The 23804-nt window shown below is 37.5% G+C and overlaps 1 protein-coding gene across 1 annotated transcript in view; it reads right to left on the bottom strand.

Annotated features, from left to right (window-relative positions):
• Window positions 1-23804, bottom strand: part of LOC306872514 (phospholipid-transporting ATPase ABCA1-like) — a 151931-nt gene that overhangs the window by 7880 nt on the left and 120247 nt on the right. The window contains exons 37-48 of the mRNA XM_079421115.1: window positions 21889-22066; window positions 20812-20927; window positions 20589-20733; window positions 17798-17921; window positions 17598-17727; window positions 16590-16710; window positions 15429-15491; window positions 14860-14966; window positions 13542-13683; window positions 12363-12497; window positions 5668-5771; window positions 4593-4685 (exon numbers count right to left, since the gene is read on the bottom strand). Coding sequence (XP_079277241.1) covers window positions 4593-4685; window positions 5668-5771; window positions 12363-12497; window positions 13542-13683; window positions 14860-14966; window positions 15429-15491; window positions 16590-16710; window positions 17598-17727; window positions 17798-17921; window positions 20589-20733; window positions 20812-20927; window positions 21889-22066 — 1458 coding nt within the window. The remainder of the gene's footprint in view (window positions 1-4592; window positions 4686-5667; window positions 5772-12362; window positions 12498-13541; window positions 13684-14859; window positions 14967-15428; window positions 15492-16589; window positions 16711-17597; window positions 17728-17797; window positions 17922-20588; window positions 20734-20811; window positions 20928-21888; window positions 22067-23804) is intronic.

Genomic DNA, 23804 nt, shown 5'->3' with positions numbered 1-23804 from the left:
AGAAATGTTTCTTGATCAGTAAATCAGTATATTATTATGATTTCTGAAGATCATGTGACACTGAAGACTGGAGTAATGATGCTGAAAATACAGCTGCAGATCACAGAAATAAATATTTTGTTTAGAACAAAAAACTGGATAAGATTTGGAGTTGCTAACAAAACAAATTTGCAGTTTTTTATTTTTATTTTTATTTTATCTCCAAACTGTCACTGCATTTGTTTTTAATAAATGAGGGTGAGGAAATAACATCGAGCACAACTCATTCACTCAAAACACCTACAGCAGCACACCCTCACTATAAAGATGAATGAACATTCAAATGTCAGCGGAGACAAAGTCATCTCTGCTTTGCTGTATCAATCACAGGATGAGTGGAGCCATACAAAAGATCAGAACTCACTGACAGTGACAACACCACATTTTCGGGAAATATAAGACCATCTATTTAAAGAGAAGCATTCCTTTACACCGTCACTTCAAATATAGGCAGTTATGTTTATTTACATGAGCAGATCGTGCACCGCAAACCTTCAATCTGTGCGAGTCGAGCGAGGTCTGTGTTTGATGACATGAAGTGTGTTCCCTGCTGAGTGTGTGAGGGAAGTGAACGCAGCGTGAGAGACGCCGTCCTACAGATGGCAGCAGAAACACGCCGCAGGAGGACCGACGGGATGACGGGAAGGGAAAGAAGAGAGGAAGGACTGAATGAGGAAGGCCTGCAGACGGCGTGTTATGGAGAGCTGTAGATCTTGTCCTACTGCTTTGCTCCATTAGACAGCATGAACAAGAAAAGATAAAGCAGAGCGAGAGAGGGGAGGCTCCATCAAGGGAGCTGCTCTTAATTGCCTCTTCACTCATTAATGCCCACACCTCCACAATCATTAATTACAACCGAGAGACACAGAGAGAGAGAGGGAGCAGATAAATTCAGGCACATATTAAATGTAAGGCCTGAAACAGGACATCGAGTGATGATTGAACGCAGTACAAAAAAATTGTTAAAGGAATATTTCAGCCAAACATGAAAAATTGCTGAAAATGTGCTCACTGTCAGATCATCCAAGATTAGGATGAGTTTGTTTCTTCATCAGATTTGGAGAAATGTAGCATTGCATCATTTGCTCACCAATGCATGCTCTGCAGTGAATGGGTGCCGTCAGAATGAGAGTCCAAACAGCTGATAAAAACACCACAATAATCCACACCACTCCAGTCCATCAGTTAACGTCTCGAGAAGACAAAAGCTGCATGTTTGTAACAAACAAATCCACAATTATGATGTTTTTAAATTCTAACTGTCACTTCTGGCTAAAAAAAAAAAGTCCATCCCCTGTTGTCTCTCACATCAACTGTTTTGTCTTGTAAACGGTGCTTGATCTGTGCAGATTTCTCTCCCGATTCAGTTGAAAACATCTTAATGATGGATTTGTTTCTTACAAACACAGCTTTTGTCTTCTTAAGACATTAACTGATGGGCTGGAGTGGTGTGGATTACTTGTGGATTATTGTTATGTTACGGTGTTCCAGTGAGCACAAATCTCAGTTTCTTCTGCCCGGAGACATAGTGGAGCTACTGATTACACCAGAGGCCAGTCTCGAGAGACTGGTTCCCTTAGTAGACTATTTGGCAGCATGGAAACTACTGCCAGATGTGTCTCCATAGGTCATGCACACTGTAGAGAGAGGCTACAGAATCCAGTTCGGTTCTCCTCCGCCTCGATTCAACGGGATGAATCCCACTCTGGTGGGTCCTGAGCAGGCTCTGGTAATGGAACGAGAAGTAGATACTCTCTTAAGGAAGGAGGCCATCGAGGTGGTCCTCCTCAAGAGAGAGTCTGGGTTCTACAGCCAGTACTTCATAGTTCCAGAGAAGGATGGAGGGTTGCGTCCCATTTTAGATCTGCTTCAGTTGAACAAAGTTGAACCGAGATGTTGTTCTCGCTCACATGAAAGTGTTGGGGTTAAGACTGAACGCCAAGAAGAGTGTGCTTTCTCCATTACGGAGAACCACTTATCTTGGTGTGGTGTGGGATTCGACCACGATGCAGGCACATGTGTCCCCCGCTCGATCCTCATGGCAGCCAGGAGACTGAAAGAAGGCCAGTCACTCACTGACAAGCAGTTTTAGAGACTGCTGGGTCTGATGGCAGCTGCGTCCATCGTGATACCTATTGGCCTGCTATACACGAGGCCCCTACAGTGGTGGCTCAAGACCAAGGGGTTCTTCCAGAGGGGAAACGCACTTTGCATGATCAAGGTCACGCGGCAGTGCCTATGTGCCTTAGATATGTGGAGACAACCTTGGTTCTTGTCTCAGGGCCCGGTGTTGGGAGCTTCGTGTCGTCGCATAACGCTAGCGACAGATGCGTCCCTCACCGGTTGGGGTGCGGTCATGGGTGGCCACCCTGCCCGCGGTCTGTGGAGTGGTCGCCATCTCACGTGGCACATCAATTGCCTGGAGATGCTGGCTGTGATTCAGGCTCTGAAACACTTTCTCCTGGACCTAAGAGATCACCATGTGTTGGTGTGCACCGACAACACAGCGGTGGTCTCTTACATCAACCACCAAGGAGGTCTGTGGTTGCGCCCCCTGTACAGGCTGGTGCACCAGATCCTTGTGTGGTCCCAGGGCAAACTCCTCTCACTGAGAGCAGTGTATATCCCTGGGCATCTCAATGTGGGAGAAGACATCCTGTCGAGACAGGGGCCGAGGTCCGGGGAATGGATGCTTCACCTCAAGGTGGTGAAGCAGATTTGGAGAGTGTTTGGCCAGGCACAGGTGGACCCGCTTCGCTGCTCAGGAGACAGCGCAATGTCCCCTCTGGTACTCTCTAACTCATCCAGCTCCATGGGGGTGGCCCCTGAGGGGGCGCAACTCATTGCTTCCGGTCTCTCAGCTGACGTTGTTGAGACCATCCTCCAATCCAGAGCTCCCTCAACAAGGAAACTGTACGCCTTGAAGTGGAAACTTTTCACTTCATGGTGCAGAGATCGCCAGCTCGGCCCAGTTAACTGCCCGATTGGTACAGTTCTGGAGTTCCTGCAGGCCCGACTCTCCGCAGGGTTGACCCACTCCAACTTGAAGGATTACCTGGCGGCAATTCGGCCTACCACACCTCTCTTGGTGGGCAATCAGTGGGTAGACACCCCCTAGTTACATGTTTCCTCCGCGGTGTGCTGAGGCTGAGGCCTCCAGTACGGCCAGTTGTACTGCAGGCCTGACCAGCAAAGCATAACTGTATGTGTCCAGTGCGAGCACTGGATGCATACGTCCACAGAGCTGCCATGCGGAGAAGAGTGGACCAATTGCTAGTTTTCTACGGTCCCCATAAGAGGGGTCTGCCTGCTACAAAGCAGACCCTCAGTCGGTGGATTGTGGATTGTGATTGTGCTATCAACACTGCCTATGAGTTCTCTCCGCTGCCCTCGCCAATGGGAACGAGACACTGCGTCTCGATGCCACACTTCTGGCATCCCTGCAAGCATTTGCTTCATTCCTAGAAGCTGACGCCGGTTTCACCGCTCATGCTTTTATACCAGCTGGTCATTACGTCATCCCGTCCTTGACGTCTCGCCTATCCATTGGATAGGTTGCACATGGTATTCAGAGCCGCTCACGCTGAAGGTGTTCCCCTAGCGTTCTCGCTCGCAGCGTCTCGTTCCCTCGAGGAACTAGGGTTACATACGTAACCTGAGACGGTAGTGCACATAAGTAGGTCCAAATTAGAGAATTCAAAGACTAAATTAACAAAAAAAACAATCAGTGTTTCTACAGTAATAGTAGTAGAGAACAAACTAAATTCAGAGATAAACATGCTTGAGAAGCAAAATAATCAGACTTGTGTTCAGAGATATCAAGAATTAAGCATATTTTTCTCATCACACTGACATTTTTCTCCTTGTTTCTCTGAAAACGATTCTCATTATCTTCCACAAATTTGCTTCTCAAGTAAACCGATCTAGTTTGAAGGATATTCAGATGTTAGTTTTACACAAACAAGACAAAAATAATGTTTAAAGAAAAAAATGAAGTAATAATTAGGCCTAATTGGAGATGTAACTTTTTATTTGGTCAAAAACTCCTTTTAATTGAACTGCAGTCATTCCAGTTCAAATTCTGACTGCATATCCTGTCTGTTCAATTAAAATCAACACTTATGAACTGAGCCTTAACTTCTTACACGCTCTAAAAAAAATGGTGCTATATATCACTAAAAGTGGTTCTTTGACTCATAATCATAGGGGATATGTATAGCATGTATAGCACCAAATCTTGGTGCTTCAGTGGTTCTTCAATGGTTCTTTGGGGTGATTAAGGTGCTTCGCTGCCGTACAAAGAACCTGTTAAGCTCTTTACGAGCCAAAGAACCACTGTTGGTGCTGTTTAGCACCATTTGTGTTGAAGAAATACGGCACATCTTATGGTTCTACATAGCACCATTTGACAAAAGTGCTGTATAGCACCTTTAAAGATATGGTGCTATATAACACCAAAAGTGGTTGCCTTATGATTACGAGCCAAGAACCATTATTAGTGCTATATAGCACCATTTTTTTTAGAGTGCACACACACACATACACACACTCACCTGCTCTTCAGGTGCTGTATGCTTCCCAGGCATTTGAACTGTCCATTCACCATTATGGCCATGCGGGTGCAGAGCGCTTCACACTCCTCCATGCTGAAAACACACACACACACACGCACACACACACACACATTTACCGCATTAGGGCAGGTTTCCAGATTATTTTGCTCTAATTCTGGCCGTTCCTCAGCATGAATCTCTTGAGAAACACCTTCAAAGCATCAGAAACCCCAGAGCTCAGGATCTGCTTCCAACCGCATTCAAATGAGACTCATTATGAAGCTCATGAAAGCCTTTCACCTGCGCAGCCGGCCAATGAGACACAGTCACACAAACAAACTCATCTGCTGCCAAACCAGGGACAAACGAACATCAGCTAAAACTCTAAATTGGTGTCTTGTTGCCAGGATTCGTCAGGCTGCGTCATTATCGCTGGCTGATGCGGAGAAAGACGACTCAGAAACTGACACGATAAATATAGCTGCTGAATTACACAATAACATTTACATTCATGCGTTCAGCAGAAGCTTTTATCCAGAGGAATATGAGAAATGTGTCAGAGCTGATGAGGAATGAGCTAGAAACGAGGTCAAATACACAGAAGAGGACTTTTGTTAAATATCCATGTGATTTACATGCACATAATATGTATATATAATTTATAATAGTGTTTGATTTATAAGATTAATCTTTTTTTTAATTCACATTAGCTCTCCATTCATCAAAAAATCATGCTCAATAACTGCAGAGGAACCAAACTCAGATTTAATGTCACATCCAAGCAGCTAGGTAAGAATAAAACACAGATTTTACAATAAAAAACAGGAATTTATATTAAATAAGATCCAATTATAATAACCGTTTATGTTACAATATAACAGTGTATTATATGTATTTATGTTCCAACATTAACTGAATAAAAAATAAAGCCAAACAAATGAATTGTGTATCAACTAGCTGCCAAGGAAACATTCATCATTTTCATTTTGTTTAAGTTGAAGTACAAAAATAACTTAAAGTTAATACAATAAAACTTAAAAACCAAATAGATATATTTATATCTTTTGTTCGTTACCTGTGAGAGGTGAGTATAACAGATCTGCCCTCCTTAATGACGCTGAGGATACAGTCCCACAGAAAACGCCGGGCTTTCGGGTCCATACCAGTGGTGGGCTCGTCCTACACACACACACACACACACACAGTATCTAGTATGTAGATCAGAAAGCATAATGCAAAGAGAAACACTTCAAACAGCCTTATGATACAACTAAGCACAGTCACATGACCTCATTACACTGCATATGCAAATTATTGAGTGGCATCTAATAAATATTGTTTTGCATGTTTAATAGGTCAAATTTGCATACTATACACAGTATACATACAGTGGGTAAAATAAGTGTTGGACACGTCATGTATGCATGGATTGCTTGGGTTGTTATCAAGCCAACAGCACCTTTTAGAAATATTTACTTAGAAAAATGGTGACGTGTTCAATACTTATTTTAGCTGCTGTAAAAAGAGCAGCATGTTAGTATGTGATTCCAAACACAATTGTACATTATATAAAGCTATGATGACCTCGCATGACAGATTGACTACATGATGATCGCTCTGTCCTCTGCGCTGATTCGGAGCGGGACGGACACGCTGAGAGCACCTGCCTCGTAATGCTGCCTTTAATTAGCATCCGCAGAGAGCCAATCAGGAGTTATTCTGCGGGTTATGAATGTGGATTATTTCATACGAGTCTCCGTCAGGCGGAATGAGATTTTAATGCCAGCAAACAGAGACGTGTGTGTGCGCCGAATGCTAAATCTGCCTGGAAATACATAAAAAATGTCCTGCGAGTGACCTCGAGTCCTGTCTTCTTTAATCTTTTCTATCGTTATTCGGCTCTTCATTTTATCCTTAATCCTCAAGGATGTTCTCTCATCTCTGTGTGTCTGTGTTTGCTCTGTGTGTGCGTCAGCTGTACTTATAAAACTGTCCCTAAATACATCTCAAAGAAAAACGTCCCTTCAGAGACTAGGTAGAAATGATTAATAATGCAATTCATAAAGTTCAAATCATATTTTTATTCAGGTTTTCTTTCAGGCGTCGGTTTATGGGTGAGAAGAGTTTTAAATCCACAAATAAATGTAAGAAGACTCACCAAAACAAACTAAATGAGATTGACTTTTGCAGGATCACATGCATTTATTATTATTTGTGGAGTTTGAAATGTTCCTGAAATCCACAAACAGGCGCCACTCACTTTCCACTCCAGCCAATCAGATCAGAGCTTTGCGATAATATGCATATTACTGTTAACTAACTATTCTCCTCCTGGGAAGTTTATATTTATGAGTATTTATGTATTTATATATATATATAATTTCAGTTTTAGTTAACTACAATAACTCTGGTTCAAGTCGCTTCGGTCAATGTGATATGTTGATGTACCTTTTCTACACAAAATTCAACAATATTTTCAATATAATGATGAATAAAGAATGTGCATTGGGTGTGTTTTGGCTTTTTTATTTATTTATTAAAGGTGCCATAGAATGGAAATTAGCTTGTTCAGGTGTGTTTGATTAGGGTTGCAGCTAAACTTTGCAGGACAGTGGCCCTCCAGGACAGAAGTTGCCCATCCCTGCACTAAAGGGCCATTTTACTGTTTGCTAAGGGGTTAACTGCTTGCTAGCGGTAGCCTGTTACATTACAGTACATAATATTTCACTTACCACATAAACAGAGTGAGGAGAGCTCCTGAGCACACTGTGTACTGCCGCTCCATAGTATAAACAGAGTACGTGCAATCGCAAATCTCGAAAGTGAAAGTGAAACTAAAAAGCAATCGTGCATTTGAAAACAGTTTCAATACCCCACATAATAATAGTGGCTTCCTGATGCCCGCATTTTATTTACAGTATGATTACCCAACGATATAACTGCGCGAGAAAGTATTGAAATATAAATGTTCCCTGTGTTTCCTTCCTGTGAGCTACTGAAATGAGCCGCACTGTGAAACAGCCAATCAGAGCAGAGCTCATTATTATTCATGACCCTTCCAAATAAGCCAATAACAGACCGTTTCATTCTAGGGAGAAATCCTAGGGTTGTAAATGCACATGTAAAACCGTTTCTGGAGATTTTTCGCCCTTACCTAAGCCACATACCTTCTATGTAGATATCAGAGAGCAATTTAAAATATTATATCAATGCATTCTATGGCATCTTTAAGGTGCTATAAATCAAATCATTATTTAATGCATTACAACTGAACAACACAATGGTATTTTTGTACTTGCAACATGATAACTATGGGCTTCGATCGGGCCAATTTTCACGTCATAGTTCAGATGCGGGCCGGGTCTCGGGCCTGTTTTAGGCTTCTCCTTTTTTTATTTTAGACATCCATCAATTAGTGATGAAAAAAAATTGCCACGCTGGTGGAAACAACATGAGTCCGTGCCGCGACGGTCAAGAGTGGCTCGACGGCGTTTAGTGTCCCGCAGCAGCGAGCGTACCGTCAGCGCACACAACAGGCTAAAGCTTGCCGCGAAGCCCCAGCAAAAGTAATTATGAATGTGTCCGGGGGAAATAGTAAGGAGATATTTGAATTATTTACGAAAAAAACTAGGGTTTTATCGTTTCACAAGGATGAAGTTGCCTATCCTGACTCATCTTTAGAGAGAAATGCATATTTATGGATTATGATTATGATTATAATGAAAGATTTTGTTTTTAATTAGTTTTATTTTAAAGCTTTCTATATATATATATTTATCATGTCTGTGAGGCATGTAGGCTATTCGCTGAGTTTCGGTTCTTTTGTGTGAAGCGCTCCTGTTCAAGACCGAGATGGCAGAAAGCTCATCATGTTTGTTTTCTTTATTTTATAAAAGCACAACATTTTGTTGATATTGTGAGTGCACACAAATAAAAGTAGACCCTTTACAGGTCCGAATGATGTATTACTCTTACCTTCATGAGCAAAAATTAAGGCATAAATATCAACTGAAAAAAATGCAAATGATTGCGCTGGCATCTCCATGTCCTGCAAAGCACGCTTTAGCTTCCAAACTCTGCACAAATTATTGGATACAGCGTACATTTATCTAGGTTTAACATCTAAACATTATGTGCTTGAACTGTGTTATATCTATAGATTTTATTTAAGGCAAGTTGTGATGATTTGAGAAGGCTAAATTGATCAACCATAGACTATAGCTTAGATCAAACAAAGGCATCAGCTTGTATGCCGCTGGCCGCTTGGTCGTTACTTTAAAAAACTAAAACTTATATTTAACGACAAAAAAAAAATGCTCCAAACGTTTTTCTAAATTAACTTAAAAAAAATTATAATAATCACTTTACCATTACATACAAAACTGAACTATTTTAATAGCTGAAACAGTATTATTATAATCTGATTTGGGAGAATTGGGGAAAAAAGACGGGCTCGGGTCTGAAGCATTGAACCAATGGCTTTCTATTTCCCGACCAGAGCAGCTCAGAATCGGTCTGAATCTGCAGGTTTGTTTTATTTATATTCTGCTGTTAGCCGTGTTTGCACTGTTAGCGCTCACACCAGCTAAACTGTAAAGCGTCTGAGTCTCCAGAGTCATATAATTATTTCTGTGGGTGTGAAGAAACATTAATCAGTGCGAACGAACAATCAACACAACCTGCAGCGGATACGTACATACATGACATCACATTTTCACTTCTCAATAATGGCTCAAGCTTTTATTACTGTACTGTGCTGCGTTAAAAACAGGTATTGTTTGTTCATTCATTTATTTAGTTGTTGTAATGACAAGTTTTAATTATTGGCCACTGGAAAAAAAGCTGAAAAAACATTTTTTATGTTAAATGAACATAAAAAATACACTAACTAACTAAATAAATAAATACTACATCTGAAGATCATACAAAGTCATACAACTTATCTCTTTAATGTGTGTGTTTTTTTTACCAAGATTTTTATATTTTAATTTATTTTAAATATACATGTGAAAATAAATATAGTCATACAAACTTTTATCTCTCTTATATTTTGTATTTTTATATGTATTGGATAACAAGATGTTTGAATTTGAGCTGTGATTTAATGTTTGTGTATATATATATATATATATATATATATATATATAATAAAAAAATAATAATTTTGCTCTACAGTGCATCACATTAGTGGACTATATAATCAGCACATTAAAGTGAATTAATTATTGCTGATATGTGCCATGTCTTTAATTTGTGTCTAATAATAGCTGAAGGAGGCACTAAAGGAGAAGCCATTTATATTCTTCGCTGATGACAGAATATACACTAATGTTGGAATGGGAAAGATAAAAAGACTGACACTGGGCGTCAAACAGGCCTCTCGTTTAATTATTACTGTGCCATTTATTATGCTTTTATGCCTTCACAGCATTCGAGCTGAAACAAGACATAGAGCTGCGGTGACCGGCACATTAACTCAAACTTTACAGACACTGACAGGTTTTCATAGCATTCATGACAATTATTTATGCACTATACGAGTAAACAAATAAATATGAATTAATCTGAAAACCTTTCCTGTTCAAATTTACTTTATACACAGTAAAAATATATGTTTCAAATAAATGCTGTTCTTTTGAACGTTCTATTTATCAAAGAAATTTAAAATGTATCACGTTTTTTTTAGAATGATTTCTAAAGGATCATGAGACACTGAAGACTGGAGTAATGATGCTGGAAATACAGCTGCAGATCAAAGCAACTGTAACCCCCTGGAGTTTTACACTGTTCTATACTTAAGTTCAATGCAGTACCGTAGTTTGCCTGTAGGGATTCGCTAACTGAGACGTAGAGATTAGGAGAAGAAAAAACCTCTTCAGCTGGCACGCACGAGTATGTTCATGGATTTCATATTGATGTTGACCGAGAAGTTATTTCTACAAACTCTGTTTTTTTATTGCATGATGACATGATCAACTGTGAGGTGTTGTGAGCTATGGCGAGCCAGACCCTGTGATTCTGTGAACGGCCTGCTCGGACCAGTCTGCATCGTGGGATTCTTTTCAATTACAGCTAAGCTGTTACTTCATACACACACTACCCGGGTAGTAGGATAACACAAGGCCTTATACATACATTCATCTTACATTACACACACACCAACTTGCAAAGACTTTTTCTTCTTCTCTTTCTTTGCTTTCTCTGACCTGTTATGCACAACCTGGACTAAATATGAAATTTTTCCCATTTCAGCAGTGTTGTGTTGAGACAATTCAGCAGAATACTTATTTGTTCTTCTATTATTTGTTTTTTTTGTTATATGTACAATAAATGTGCTGGCTGTTAGCAGCTTCATACCATTTGGCCCAAATTTCATTTTTATCCTCCCAAGAGTCGAACCTATCCCTCTATCTATTCAGAGTGATATAACACAGTGATATACTGACAACTTTTGCCGTGTTACACAATCAATAACAGTTTAACATATATTCATATAGAAAACAGCTATTTGAAATTCTAATAATATTTCACAATATTACAGATTTGTTTTTCCACATTGTGAATCAAATAAGTGCAGAACGGAGGCTTATTGAGCAGAAGGGACTTCAAAAACATTATAAGATCTCTCTGATCCCAAACTTTTGAGCAGTGGTGTATCTACTCTGTTTGTGGTCAGAATCTCTGGTTTGCTCGGTCTGGACTCGTCTGTGTGATTTCTGTCTCTGCGGATCAGACTGAGTTTTTATTGAGATTCTGACTTTCAAACAAACCTCACCTCGCTGTCGTCACATCTTTATCCCTCCATGTTTTTGAGTTATTCTCCGGTCTGATTTCGGTCAGACATTCGAGCTGATTTCAGACAGGTACTTGGACATTTTTTCACCGGATTTATTCATTAAACCAAAACTTAAAAATCAGGTGCTCAACACTAGAGGAGGTATAACCAAAAAACAAATACAATCAAAATGTCAAATTCTAGAAAAAAAGTGCAGCACTCTACAAACATAAACCTGATTTTATTTCTTTAAAATGACATTTTTGGCCAATAGTCTGATGAAGGCCTTTAAAAGTTGAAGAAATCAAGTCAAGTTTATGTTTGTAGAGACAGTGCTGCACAGTTTGCCGTGTTCATTAGAGCTTAAAATACAAAACACTTCAAAGATGAACTTATTCATCATCAATGATATACAGGCAATCCCAGAATTCACTGTGAAAGTTCAGTGCAAAAGTATTATTAGTATGTATATATCACAAACGACTGGCAAAATCATATGACCTTTAAATATAGTTGTGGACAATAGTCTGAGAGAGCTAGTATTAGAGTAATGCATCATTGGCACTAAACTCATGTCACACTCTTTTGAGATCGATCGATTCACTATCTGAGTCTTTCACACTCATTTGTGTCCCATTGACACCATGCTACTCACTGCTGTACATTTACATCGATGCACAACAACAAAACAGACAGTTTTAACACAAGTTTTTGAACTTTTAGTTTTAGTTACTTTTTCTTATTTGTAAGTCGCTTTGGCTAAAAGTAAATGACTAAAAGTAAAGTAAGTAAAGTAACACAGGAACATGCCCTGTGTGTGTGTGTGTGTGTGTGTGTTGTAGCTCATAGCTGATGTTTGGATTCGAATGCGTGTGAATGAACACAGACTGAAGCCGCAGCGCAGACACGTTTATCAGCTCAGACGAATCAGCGCTGATTGTATGAACGAGACGGCTGAAGTGATTTGGAGAGCCAGGTGTGTGTGTGTGTCTTACGAGGAAGACGAGAGAAGGGCAGCCAATCAAAGCCATGGCGGTGGAGAGTTTGCGCTTGTTGCCGCCGCTGTAAGTTCCTGCTGATTTCTCCGAGTATTTGACGAGACCGAGTTTCTGAACGCCCCATTCAGCCACCTGACCGAGAGAGAGAGAGAATATCACTGCATATCCATCTACACACATCCATATGTGTGTGTGTGTGTGTCAGGGTTATTACTGAATACTAAAACTAAGATTAAATGATTAATTTAAAAACATTTAATATTTCTGAAAGAAATGAACAAAATAAACACCAACAGATGGCAATAATGAATGAGACTCAAAGGAAACTAAAAAGAAAGAAGCCATACTGCTGAAACCTACTAAAATAAAAGTAAAACTACATTTAAAAACATTATAACCTAAACTACTGTTCAAATGTTTGGGCTCAATATATATATATATATATATATATATATATATATATATTTTTTTTTTTTTTTTAAAGAAATTTATATTTTTATTTATCAAGGATGCATTAAAAGTGAGAGCAAAGACTTCTATATCAAATAAATGCTGTTCTTTTGAACTTTTTATTCATCAAATAATCTTGAAAAATAAAATGTATTTCACATTTTATATTCCTCAAAAATATTGGGCAGCACAACTGTTTTCAGCATTGATAATAATGATTTCTGAAGGATCATGTGACTGATAACTGGACAAAATTCAGCTTTGAGCACAGCAATAAATTGCACTTTAACAGATATTCATATATAAAACAGCTATTTTAAATTGTAATAATATTACACAATTTTTCAGATTTTACCATATGTTTTATTAAATAAATTCAGCCTTGGTGAGCAAAAGAGACTTCTTTCAAAAACATTATAAAATCTTAACAAACCCAAACTTTTGAACCATACTATATATGGCCAGTATAATGAGATATTTAAAAAATATATAATTAGTATATTGAAAATGAAAAACAACCCTTGATGTGTGTGTATTAGAGGGATTTTGCACAAGCTAACCTGTTGCATGGGATCAAAGACTTGTGAGACCACAGACACACACTTTCATGTTTTTGTTGCTGAAAGGCTATGAACCACACACACACACACACAGACACACACACACACACAGACACACACACACACAGAGTGCAAGTTTTAGATAGAAAGATTAAAGGTGTGTTACCATGGAAACCTCTCTTTGGGGAACCCCGCGGAGTCGTGCGTAGAACTCCAGGTGTTCCCGTCCCGTCAGAAGGTCATCGATCGCATCAAACTGAGGACAGTAGCCCATATTCTGCTGCACCAGCTGCATGTCAGTGCGGATGCTGAAAGATCAACACCAAAACACCTTAGCAACTGCATGACAACCAGCACTTTATCACCAACAAACTGTGCTGTTTTATTATCCCCTCTTCCACATCCTAAATATTTAGACAAAGATAAAGTCATGCATCTCGTCTCTGTCAGCCTGAGCCTCAGGACAGCAGCACCAGCGTCAAACTGGGAAAGTAAACTTCACTATCTGTGACGTGATTGACAGCTGCATTTCCCGCCCCTCGGACATGAGCGGCTCGTCTCACAGATGAATGACAGACAGTCGGAGACAGAGACGCACAGGAGGTCCTACGCTCCTTCGCTCATCTCTGTTCATGCTCCACAAAAAAATGAGCCATTACTGACACAAACCCATTTTTTTTGTCTCGAGTTAGATTAGTTAAACTTATCTAACATATAATTAATCAAAGTAGCTAGTTTAAACTCCTCATAAGTCTACACCGTTTCATCTTTCATCCGACATAATTAAATTAAATTAAATGATCTGATATTCAGTTCACTGCATTAAAAACAATATTAATTATGCAGCTCAACCATTCAACCCTGTTGGCCTAATTTATTGTAAGAAATTAATGATCAATAAATATTGTTCTTAATTGCTGGAAAATTAAATATATTCCTTTAATATATGGGAAATATGTATATTATTGAAAAAAAGAAATCTAATTTTGAAATGATCCATTAAATAGATATTCAGCTCACTGCATTAAACTATTTAATTTAAAGAGTGCAATATTAAGCTTGGTTTGCTTTTGTGTGCAACCCAAAGCATAAGTGCTATTGTGGCTGCTGTGTGTCACATGACCCCCCCCCCCACTCTTGCCCCCTAATAAATAATTAGTGCATGACGCCCCTGTGTTGACTGCATTTAACTCAACCATTCAACCCTGTTACCCCAGTTTATTGTAAGAATTATTCAATTTTTCTTTGAGTTATAGGAAGGATTTATAGAAGATTGTATCGCTCTGATGGATTTTTTTAATGATTTATTCATTTATAGGTTAAATTTATATTTAGTTTAGTTTGCAATGTTTGGCCTCCTGAGATTGACAAACTCTTGAAGATCAAGCGTGTTCCTTTCACTGAACAATAGTGGAAACATCAACATCAAGATGACTAGAAGAGCTGTTATTGTCCAGACAGGTGTGATGGACAGAGGGACTCACCTGTATCCGTTCAGGAAAGCGTCTCCGGCCGTCGGACTGATATCTCCCGTCAGCATTTTAAAAGTTGTAGTTTTACCGGCACCATTGATTCCCAGCAAACCGAAACACTGCAAAACACAAACACACACAATCATTCAGTGACTACATTATTCACATAGACCTCATGAAAAGAACAGTTTCTTGATAATGATAAATGATGGCCGGTGGTAATCAGGGAAAAGACATTTAGTTACAGATCATTTCATTAATATTTTCTGTCTGTGTTGCCAAATTTTAAATGCATATATCTGCTGAAAGTCATTCCATGGAGGCAGAAGTTGTTTAAAGACCTTTGTGCACTTATTAAAAATGAGGCACTTTCTTCTTATTAGTGCTTAAAATAAGTTTTCATTTTGTGTGTGTGTGTGTGTGTGTGTGTGTGTGTGTGAGTGTGTGTGTGTGAGTGTGCTAGTGTGTGTGTGTGAGTGTGCTAGTGTGTGTGTGTGTGTGTGTGTCTGTGTGTGTGTGTCTGTGTGTGTGTGTGTGTGTGTTTGTGTCTGTGTGTGAGTGAGAGAGAGAGAGAGATTTACCTCTGCAGCAGGAACACCCACACAGATTTTATCCACGGCTGGAGTTTTCTTCACACGGTACATCTGGAGGAGGAAAAAAAACACAGCATAATCACATCATGACAAATATGACAACATTTTATATATATATATATATATATATATATATATATATATATATATATATATATATATATATATATATATATATATATATATATATATATACACACACACACAAACAGAATATATATGATATATCCGTCGTCACTCTGTATCTCCTATAATACAGTATGTCTCAGTAAGATGAGAATGATACAAACATATAATGCAATGCAATCCGATGATGAAAAAAACCTTCCTCAAAAGATCCTGATGATCAGATTTGAGACGCACTGATTTTTCTATAAAATGATTAATGAAGAATCAAGTAAAGCCGAGCTGCTTCAGTCCAGTAAGTGTTCATCTGGAAATATGATTAAAGATATTCTTACATTTACTTGAAAAAAAACACTAAAGATTTCACAGCAAAAAGAGACATGAGGCTCGAGCTCAAGGGGGACATCTGGAAAATGACACTAAAAGAGCTTTTACTTGATAAACTCATATTGATCATTTACAGGACTTTTATGTATCAAATACGATATAGCAGGTTTATAGTGCTAAATAAGTGATGAAATCCGCATGTATAATCCGGTCGGAGATGTTTGAGGGTCTCCTGACACCTGTCTGCTCTCAGATCGGCACGTGATTCCCAGACAGCTGCTCTCAAGAGCCCAGAGATGCCTGATTATAGATCATACAAATTAAACTCTCACTCCTAATCACTGTGAACATCTGCATGCTAACACAGCTGGACTACGACCGTCTGTCCTGAATATAAACGAACATACAAGACAACCCTCGTGAAAAACAAGAGCTTTAGCATGCTTTTAAAAGTTCTTTTCACAGAAATCATTTACTTTAAAATAATATATAGGGTACAACGGGGTAAAAGGCGCCTTTGATATTGTTTTCCTCTAAACCACTAGATGGCGCAAAGTTGATTCTGTGCTAACTTGATCTAATATTTTATGTTTGTTTTGTTATGTTATATTTGTTGTTATGAGTCCTCAAAAATGCACGCTTTATGGCACTTTTCACAGTAGGAAGTCAGAAATTTGTAACAGGAACAGGAAATACCTTAGTAAGGTCACAGATTCGGAGCAGGTCATTCTGAGCTCCACCCTGCTGCACACGTTCACGTTCTAGAGCCACGTCTTCATCCTCTTCATCTGAAGATGTCGGTAGTGACTTTATCGACCTGTGTGTGAAGATGTGTGTACGACACCACAGAGCAGACGGCAGGATCATGTGTAAAAGTCAGTAAAGATGCGCAACAACTATAGAGCTACATTCACAGGTTTTTATGAAGGGATGATGTGCTGTTCATTTACTCATCCTCAGGGCATCCAAGATGTACAGTAGGTGTTTTTTTCTTCTTCAGTCGAACAGTAAAGAAGATTTTTAGCTTTGCAGATTCATAAAATGTGAGTCAATGGCTGCCATCACTTTGAGAGTCAAAAAAGCGTATACAGACAACACAAAATTAATACCTATGGCTGCTGACGATAAATTGAGCTTTTATGAACTGAAACAATCAGTCTTTTAATTGTAATTTACAACATTATTACCTGTAATCCAGAGTCTCATACAAACAGGGAAATATGATTTTTCTTGAACTGTTTCTTTCGGACAATTTGTTTCAATGACCTGGCTCATTCACCAGTTTACATAATCACGCAATAAAGTAATGTGTACACAATTATATTACTAAAGCACCCAATACCCAAATAGGTCACGGTCATGAGGAAACCCGGCTAATTCCGGTCCCTGGCCGGTCGATCGGTGCATCTCTAGTAATAATGTTGTAAATAATGTTCAGATTCTTGCACAGACTGATCCTTTCACTTCATTAGACCTCAATATATCTTCTATATAGGAGCCACAGTTATTAATTTTGTGTTGCCTGATTTCTTTTTTGTGCAGCCATTGTCATGAATCACCAATGACCACAGTTTCAGCTAAAATAAATCTTCTTTACTGTTCTGCTGAAGAAAAAAAAAAGTCACCTACATCTTGGATGGCCTGAGGATGAGTAAATAAACTGCAAATTTTCACTTTCATATCCCTTTTAGGTGTGTTTCTTACATGGGTTTGCAGAAGAACTTGTACTGGATGAGCAGGGTCAGGCCGAACATGACGCCCCCCTGAATGGCCATGGCAAACAGATTCTTGCCCACCATGTTCCAGCTGAGAGGATTTACGAAGCGGTCTTCACCTAAAGAGACAGACACACATCAGCTTTCCTCTCAAATCTCAGGATCTTTCCCCGAATGTGGACGTCTTACCCAGGTTTTGGTAGAGAGTGGCCATCGCCTGGTTTGTGGCCATGTCCATCAGGCCTCTTCCCAAACAGAAATGAGGGAACACCAGCAGAGCCTGTTTGACTATGTCATTGATACGGGTTATATTCTGGAGAGAAACACAGACGGACAGAGAAAGGCAATGTTAGATTGGAAACACTGGGTTCTTCAGAATGAAATGTTGCTTCACTGATTGTGTCATGGATTCTTTTATTAGAGGTTTTTGAGGCTTTAGAGGTACCCTTTTTAAGAGCAAGTAAAGAAATTAAGGAATACAAGGTAACACAATACATCAATATGTTCTCTTAATGTAAATGTATTTTATTAGCAAAACTTCTACACATCCCTCAATGACAGATATTTGCTCGTTTTAAACAAACTCACTTGCTTTTGATCAAAGAAACGAGATCTTCATTTTGCATCTCAAGTAAATGTTTCTTCATTTAAGCATGTTTAGATATTTGTGTTGGAAAACATGACATTATTGAGAGAAAAAAAAATGTTTAGCAGTGCATAATACATTTAATGACATTAATGTCCATGACTATGAATGTAAGACTTTCTGCTCAAATGTAAGGCATTTTAAGACCTTGATTTGTTAGAGAGCGAATTAAGACTTAAATACCTGTTTAAGACCCACAGAAACCTTGTTTTATAGTGATCTTCTCATTTTTGCTTTAGTATAATACATACTCTTATAGTATTGTAATATTTTGAAATAGCTTTGATTTTAACATTTAGTTGTTGTTTTTTTTGTTTAAAAATTGTTGTTGTTTTTTCAATTTAGTTTGACTTTATTTTTAAATTATATTAATTGTAATACTTCAGCTTAAACTTATTTTATTTCAGTTAGTTGCCAAGGCAACATTTCAAATGTTTTAGTTTTTCAAGTTTGTTTTTTATCTTATTTAAAATATATATATATATTTCAGCTTTATGTCAATGAATGGAAAAGAGCAACATGAACATTCTGCTAAACTTCTCCTTTTGTGTTCCACAGAAATATGAAAGCATATGGTTTTGAAATGATGTGAAAACCCTCTGTTTTCAGCGTGGAACTGTATCCTCACTCTCCATACGATCTCAGTCTCAAATGTAAAGTTGATAAAACACTGTTTTGACGGCAGTCTATTCATCTCCAGCGGTGTGCGATTCTTCAAACACACTGAAGAAATCATGGTACGGTTTTGTTGCCAACTACTGAACAAACCTCATGCTCATACATCACCAGAGACAGAGAATCTCACAGGATTCACACTGACCCATATCCTCTGTGAGACACATCCACCATCATACACACAAACATACTTACAGTTCAGCTTTAGAAACACATCTGAAGAGCTTCATTCAGTCGAGCTCAGTGTTTAGCGGCTGAACAAGAAATCTCATTCATGAACAAACTGGATTCAATAGTTCATGGCGTAACATATTTGAAATTATATACAAGTTTAGAGCAACTAACAGGACTAAACATTAAACATTATTTAGTAGTCTTTAAGGTTTCATTTTAAATGGTTGCACTTATTTGCATAACTACTTGTCAAAGTATAATTAAGTTTGTTTATTATGAAGTATGTTTATTTGCACTTTAAAAGTTCAATATTAACTGAACTAAAACAAATCATTCAACTTGCGCTGATCTGAACTAACAGCCTTGGCAAATTCGACTGTAGTTTAACTTTAAACATTACTGTAACCCTGAATGAAACGCTTTAGAAACAATGTGAACAATACCAAACTGCTATGTTTTCTTTAAGAAGTCATAACATGCAAATATCACATTTATTATGAAAACAACACTATTTCAGTGCATTGGACAAAAAACTAAAAACAAACAAAAAAACTTTTGAAATGATGGAATAACTATATTGGCGTCTACCGTGACAACTTTTCACAGCCGTGTATTTTTGTGTGTATGTCACGTTGAGTCCAAATAAAGATGGAAAAAGTCCAAAAATAGTACAAAACACAAAAAAGTTTTAAAGGTATTAAACAAAATCTCAGGTAATTCACAGGCAAGATGACAAAAACAGGCAACAAAACAGTGTATAGGCACAACATGACTGCTAAACACAAAGATAATGACCCAAAGACAAACAGGTGTGGACAAATTAATGACTAATCAACTAATGACAAACAGGAACAGAAAACTAATCACGTAAATATTGCATGTTTATCGCACAACAAAACCAGGTTTTCCTTATATATATATATATATTGTAATCTTTATAGTTAAAAGTAATAATAACAATAATAACAATAAACATTATTATTATCATCATGGCACATTATTTTTATTGTAAAATTTTACATTTTGGGCCAGATTGTGTAGACTTACAAAAACAAACAAATAAATAAACCCGCATATCTTAAACATTTAGATTGATCGATTGATTGATTTATTTTTTTGATGAGGAAAAAAAAAATCACAATTTTTGTTCAGTCCTAACTAAACAGAACATTATTGTCCGTTGGTGTGGACACTAATTTAGCTATCTTTATAGGTGCAGATGCTAATATAGTTCTCATTACAGTCGGTGTGAACGTGTCTTTAGTCTCAGGATGGGCTCAAAGAACACTTTCCATTGGCACATCTTAAATAAGCCTCCTAGCTTTCACACTGTCAGTAAATAAAGGAAACTAAAAGAAAAAGAAGTTCTTTATTTGACAATGTTTTCCACTGCAGGCTTTCAGTAAGTCTGTGTGTGTGTGTGTGTGTGTGCGTGCGTGCGTGCGTGTGTGTGTGTGTGTTTGTGTGTGTGTGTCTGTGTCTCACCGGGTCATCAAAGAGCTCCATGACAAACGTGGCCACGCTGCCGTTGATGCCGATGAAGAGGTTGATGCAGGTCAGAACCACATACGCTGTGCTGGGAACGCTGAACAGGAAGGAGGCGGGATACATCATTGGAATGATGGCCCACCTGAAACACACACAAACTTAGTAACTTCTAGATGAAATAAAACCACACACACACACACACACACACACACTCACTCACCCGTAGAGCAACAGCAGCAGTATGAGGGCAGGCAGGTTCGGTGGAGAGACGTATGATTTTTGTTGGAAACACAGGAAGATGATGATGACGATGATACACGGCACGATATAATTACACTGAAACACATCATAAAACACAACACAATCAAACATCGTATTTAATATGCTTCTGCTTTAATATTTATTAATCTGACTACTATCACAACACACTTCTGTGTAGCGCTGAACGCTTCATAAAAATAAAAGCTGAAATCTCTAAGGCTGCCTTTTAAATAAATACAGGAGTGAAGCTCATGACAGCTCACGATACGGTTCTCCAGCATCTCATCATCAAACTCATTTCCTGTATGTGCTGAGAGTTTGAGTCACTTATAATGTACATGTGAAATAGTAAAACACACTGAACATTATAGTTTTAATAAGAAGTGTATGTTTGGCAACAAATGAGAAGCTTAGACCAAAATAAAGCTCAATTGTTAATTTTTTGAAAATGAAAAAATTATGAATAGAACAATTGTACTTTAAAATACAATTATCATTAATATTATATATATATATATATATATATATATATATATATATATATATATATATATATATATATATATATATATTAAATACTATTCTTCATACTATATATATAGACATTTATTATTTTATTATTATAATTTTTTTTAGTCCTGACAGTTTAAAAAAACTAAAAAATATATATATAGATTTGTATTATTATTGTGCTTTCAGTTCTTCATATACGTTCTATTTTTTTTCTTAAAAAAAAAAAAAAGATATATATATTTTTTTTCCTGTATATGTTGCCAATCCTCTTTTGATCTCACTTGACTTTAATTGATTTATTAGCGATTTATTAGGGAAGGTGAAATCATCTCTCTCCGCTGAGACTGTAGCTAATGACAGAAGAGTCTCGCTGTCTAGACCAATGGAGGCGGTGAACAGGATTCAGCGGGAAATTGATAGAGTTTTAATAGAGTTTTAATTAGCTATCTCAGCTCCTCTTTTTAGCTCTCGCGCGCCTGTCCCCGTCCCATCCGTCTTCCGGAGCAGAAGGGTTTCTGTGTACCATGTCCCAGGCGAAGTTGGCCAGCCAGTAGATGGTGGGGTTGACGCCGCTCACGAACTGCAGGTGTTTGGATTTACTGACGCGCTCCTGGATGAGGAAGAGGATGAAGCTGGCCGGGATGAAGGACATGGCGAAGATCACGCAGATCGACACCACCACATCCGTAGAAGTCGTCGCCCTGCAAGAGACGAAAATAAGATTATATGGTGAATTTACACACTCATAGTTTCTACTGAAATGTCATTCAGATCATCTCAGTGTTAGAACTGCATTTTAAGAGACTTTGGGATTGTTTTGAAATACATATATAGTGAGATGCATTTTTTTCTTTTTGCACTTATTTCCAAAATACAGTTACAAAACAAAATAGATTATGCATGCAAATAAACAGTGTTCTCCAGGGCTGTAGTTCAGGTCCAGAACACAATACAAACTTTGGCAAAGCATGTTATGGCACATCATTACACAGCCTTTCCTTCTTTATGTGCCAACACAGCTTTAAAATATTGATTAGATAAACATCAAGAAACTAATACACACTTTTGCAGTGTCATATCACCACTAAAATGCCATTGAGATGAGTTAACAAGACATTGAGCTTATTTAGCCACAAATTCGATTAAAAACATATGAATGTGGCTCTTTATATAAGTTAATAAATGTTACATAATGCATTAAAAAAATCTAAATCCATTTTGATGTTGACTCTAATTTGCATTATTCTGTGACTGATTGTATTGTGTTCATTCTTTCTCTTGTTGAAATGTTTTAGTTTGGCACTTAAATGCTTTTTATTGTTTTTAAACGTCTTTTTGTCACGTGTCGGTTTCCATTCAGTTCCGTTTTGTCCTTATTTGGTGTTTCCTGTCTTTTGTTAATCATCGTTCATTCGTATCACCTGTGTTTATTATTCATCTCGTTTGCTCCTTTGTTTCCTGTCCTTTATAAGCCTTCAGTTTGTGTATCGTCTTTGTCTTGGATTAATGTTCATTAAAGGTTTAAAGTGTGTTGATGCTACTTCGGTCTCCCAACACTTTATTTTATTTGAGTACAACCACTAATACTGTAACACTTTTGTGGAAACCTATTTGTTTTTAAAACATCGTGGAAAATCTGATTAATCAAATTGATCATCAACAGATTAATCATTGATCAAAATATAGTTGTAAGTTGCAGCCTTAGGTGAAACATACTATAATAATACAGAAAACTGTACAGTCAGCTGATCATTATTGCAAAATAAACCCCGACACGGGGATCAGGACCCTGATTTACAGCATTATCTGAATATTATTTTAAAGCTTCAGCTAAGAAAGGAATATTCATTATAATCAGGGTTACTATAATTCACTAATACTATTAAAAACTTAGTTGTTAACTAAAAAACTTGAATTAAACAACCTTGGCAAGTTACTGAAATTAGCTTAAGTTGAAGCATTAAAATTAATAACTGGAAATACATCAAAACCATTTTTTTCTTTTTTTTTTTTTTATAAATAGTAAATAGTAAAATAAAACAAATAAAAAAAACTACAAAAAGATAATAAAATAAAATACAAAACAACCAATAGCTAACTAAATAAGGCACAAAACTGACAAAAAAGGACAAACAAAATTACTAAAAACTAAAATAATTAATAAAAAGCTAATACAAACTCTTAATAAAATCTAGAATATTTAGTTTAGTATTTAGTAGAATTATTATTTTATAAAGATGCGCCTGGTTCTCAGAACAATATTTACAGAGTCGCTGAGATCTAGACTCCAAATCTGATGGTTACCATCTTACATTACAGGGAAAATAACCAACAAATAATCAAAAGAGCACAATATTCGGAGAAAACATGCTTAAAACCCAAAAAAAAACAAACAAAAAAAAAACACCTGCAATTGCTGGTCTAGTAACATCAGTACAG

This window comes from Barbus barbus, assembly GCF_936440315.1.
Source record: "Barbus barbus genome assembly, chromosome: 1".
NCBI classification, from domain to species: Eukaryota; Metazoa; Chordata; class Actinopteri; order Cypriniformes; family Cyprinidae; genus Barbus; species Barbus barbus.
Note: the sequence above shows the minus strand (reverse complement) of the source record. Positions and strands in the feature narration are given on the sequence as shown.